The sequence below is a fragment of the Halyomorpha halys genome, unplaced genomic scaffold (genome assembly GCF_000696795.3).
Source record: "Halyomorpha halys isolate HHAL.00 unplaced genomic scaffold, Hhal_1.1 Scaffold10.1, whole genome shotgun sequence".
NCBI classification, from domain to species: Eukaryota; Metazoa; Arthropoda; class Insecta; order Hemiptera; family Pentatomidae; genus Halyomorpha; species Halyomorpha halys.
This window is the reverse complement of record NW_027107501.1, coordinates 1180155-1181989: the sequence shown is the minus strand read 5'-3', so window position 1 is coordinate 1181989 and position 1835 is coordinate 1180155. Positions and strand designations below refer to the sequence as shown.

The window sequence follows — 1835 nt, the reverse complement described above, 5'->3', positions numbered from 1 at the left end:
TGTATATATGTATTTATGTGTTGTGTTATTAATAAATCTTCTGAACTTAATAAACCTTTGTTGATTTTAATTATATTTTTGTGAAGGGCCATGTATATGATATTAACTCCAATCCAGATGATGAAGAAAAGCCAAAGCCTGTTCGAGTTTCAAAAAGTGCTTGTTGGAATTGTGGAGGTGATGGTCACAGTATACGAGACTGTAAGCTACCTCATGACGGTCGAAGAATAAGCCAGAACAAAGCCAAGTTTGCTTCACGTTTGTAAGTTACAAACAAATCTTAATTTTATTAAAGTCTCTGTTCTGTTTTTACCTTTAACTTCACTTTATAAAATGAAATCAAAGTTAACAAAGTAATAAGAATAAACAAGTAATGATGCTATTACAAAGATAGGGGAGAAGCAATTGAATGGTTTTTTGATATTGTTTTGAACTGAATATATTTCTAAGATAGTACAGTAGACTGGGTCTATTTTCTCTAATTGGGTTGTTCTATATACGGTTCTGAAGGCAATGGGGTTGTCTCAAAGTAACCCCATCTACATTTGGTACAATTTATGGAAAATGTTAAATACTTGAACTAAAAAAAAATTTTTGAAAAAAATATTAGATGTAACACATTAAAGCCAAACAGCAATGTGAATATACGGGATTGACATATTTGTTGTACATTGTGTGTATATTTGAGTTATTTTTGCTTAATTATGGAATCGTTTCAATAAATTAATTTCAATATTAATTTAGCACTTGAAATACATATTACTATGCCTGAACAACTATCTAATTTTATAACATTATAATGTTTTATGTTCAGTGAATTCAAGAGATACCATGTGGATAGTAAAAAAAAGATTTATCCACATCTCGTCCCTGGAGAAATAAGTGACAAATTACGAGGAGCTTTGGGAGTTAGAAAAGACCAACTTCCTCCATATATTTACAGAATGAGATCTCTTGGTTATCCTCCTGGTTGGCTTTTAAATGCAAAATCAGACTACTCTGGAATAGAGATGTTCGACTCTGAGGGAAATAGTGAGTTAAATATTTTGATAATTATTTTTAAAATAACATTGAATTGGATCACCGATGTTTTTGAAGTTACATTAAAAACTTAAAAAAATTAAAAACTGAGTGATTTTCATTTATTGCTGTATGGCAGTTGTTATCCAAAAAGTAATTTAGCAATAAACCTAAAAAAAAATAGTTAAGTCCATTAGCCCTACAATTAAAATAATCGAGGGTAAATGATTTTCTATTATAGGGATACCAAATGCAGATGAAGAAGAAGGTGAAATTGGGATCCCTGCTGAACGTATTTCATATGATGAATCCAAAATCATTACCTACCCAGGTTTCAATGCTTGGCCTGAGCCAGGTTGTATAGATGTAAGTCTACTTATTTATTATTTTTAGTTTATTTTATATAAAGCTTTTTATTTTACTAATATGAAGTAAATTTGTTTACAAACTAATTATATATATAACAAAAAGTGAAAGAGAATCTATAATTATTACTATCTAAATATCGATGGCTTACTTCACAGTAGTGCTCAGTACATTTCCACTTCATAAAAACATACAATTAAAGGTTCTCTCTTCTAGGAAAAATACAACTTTTCAATTCATTTTCTGACTGAACAGAATGAGATGTCTTCCAATTTTTCTTTATGCTATCAAGAACATTCTGTATCCAATGACTACTGGCAATGTCCCTTTATTTTTTTTATTAAACATTTTTTATAGAACCCTTGTGGATTTTTTGAGCATTATAGAAACTGGGATTTTATAATATTATTATCACTTTTGAATCAGTGAAAAGTTGAAAATGTAATCAT

At 29.3% G+C, this 1835-nt stretch overlaps 1 protein-coding gene across 1 annotated transcript in view; it reads left to right on the top strand.

Moving 5' to 3' along the window:
- Positions 1-1835, top strand: part of LOC106678408 (zinc finger CCHC domain-containing protein 8 homolog) — a 7169-nt gene that overhangs the window by 736 nt on the left and 4598 nt on the right. Inside the window, exons 2-4 of the mRNA XM_014416897.3 lie at positions 87-262; positions 815-1032; positions 1262-1386. Coding sequence (XP_014272383.1) covers positions 87-262; positions 815-1032; positions 1262-1386 — 519 coding nt within the window. The remainder of the gene's footprint in view (positions 1-86; positions 263-814; positions 1033-1261; positions 1387-1835) is intronic.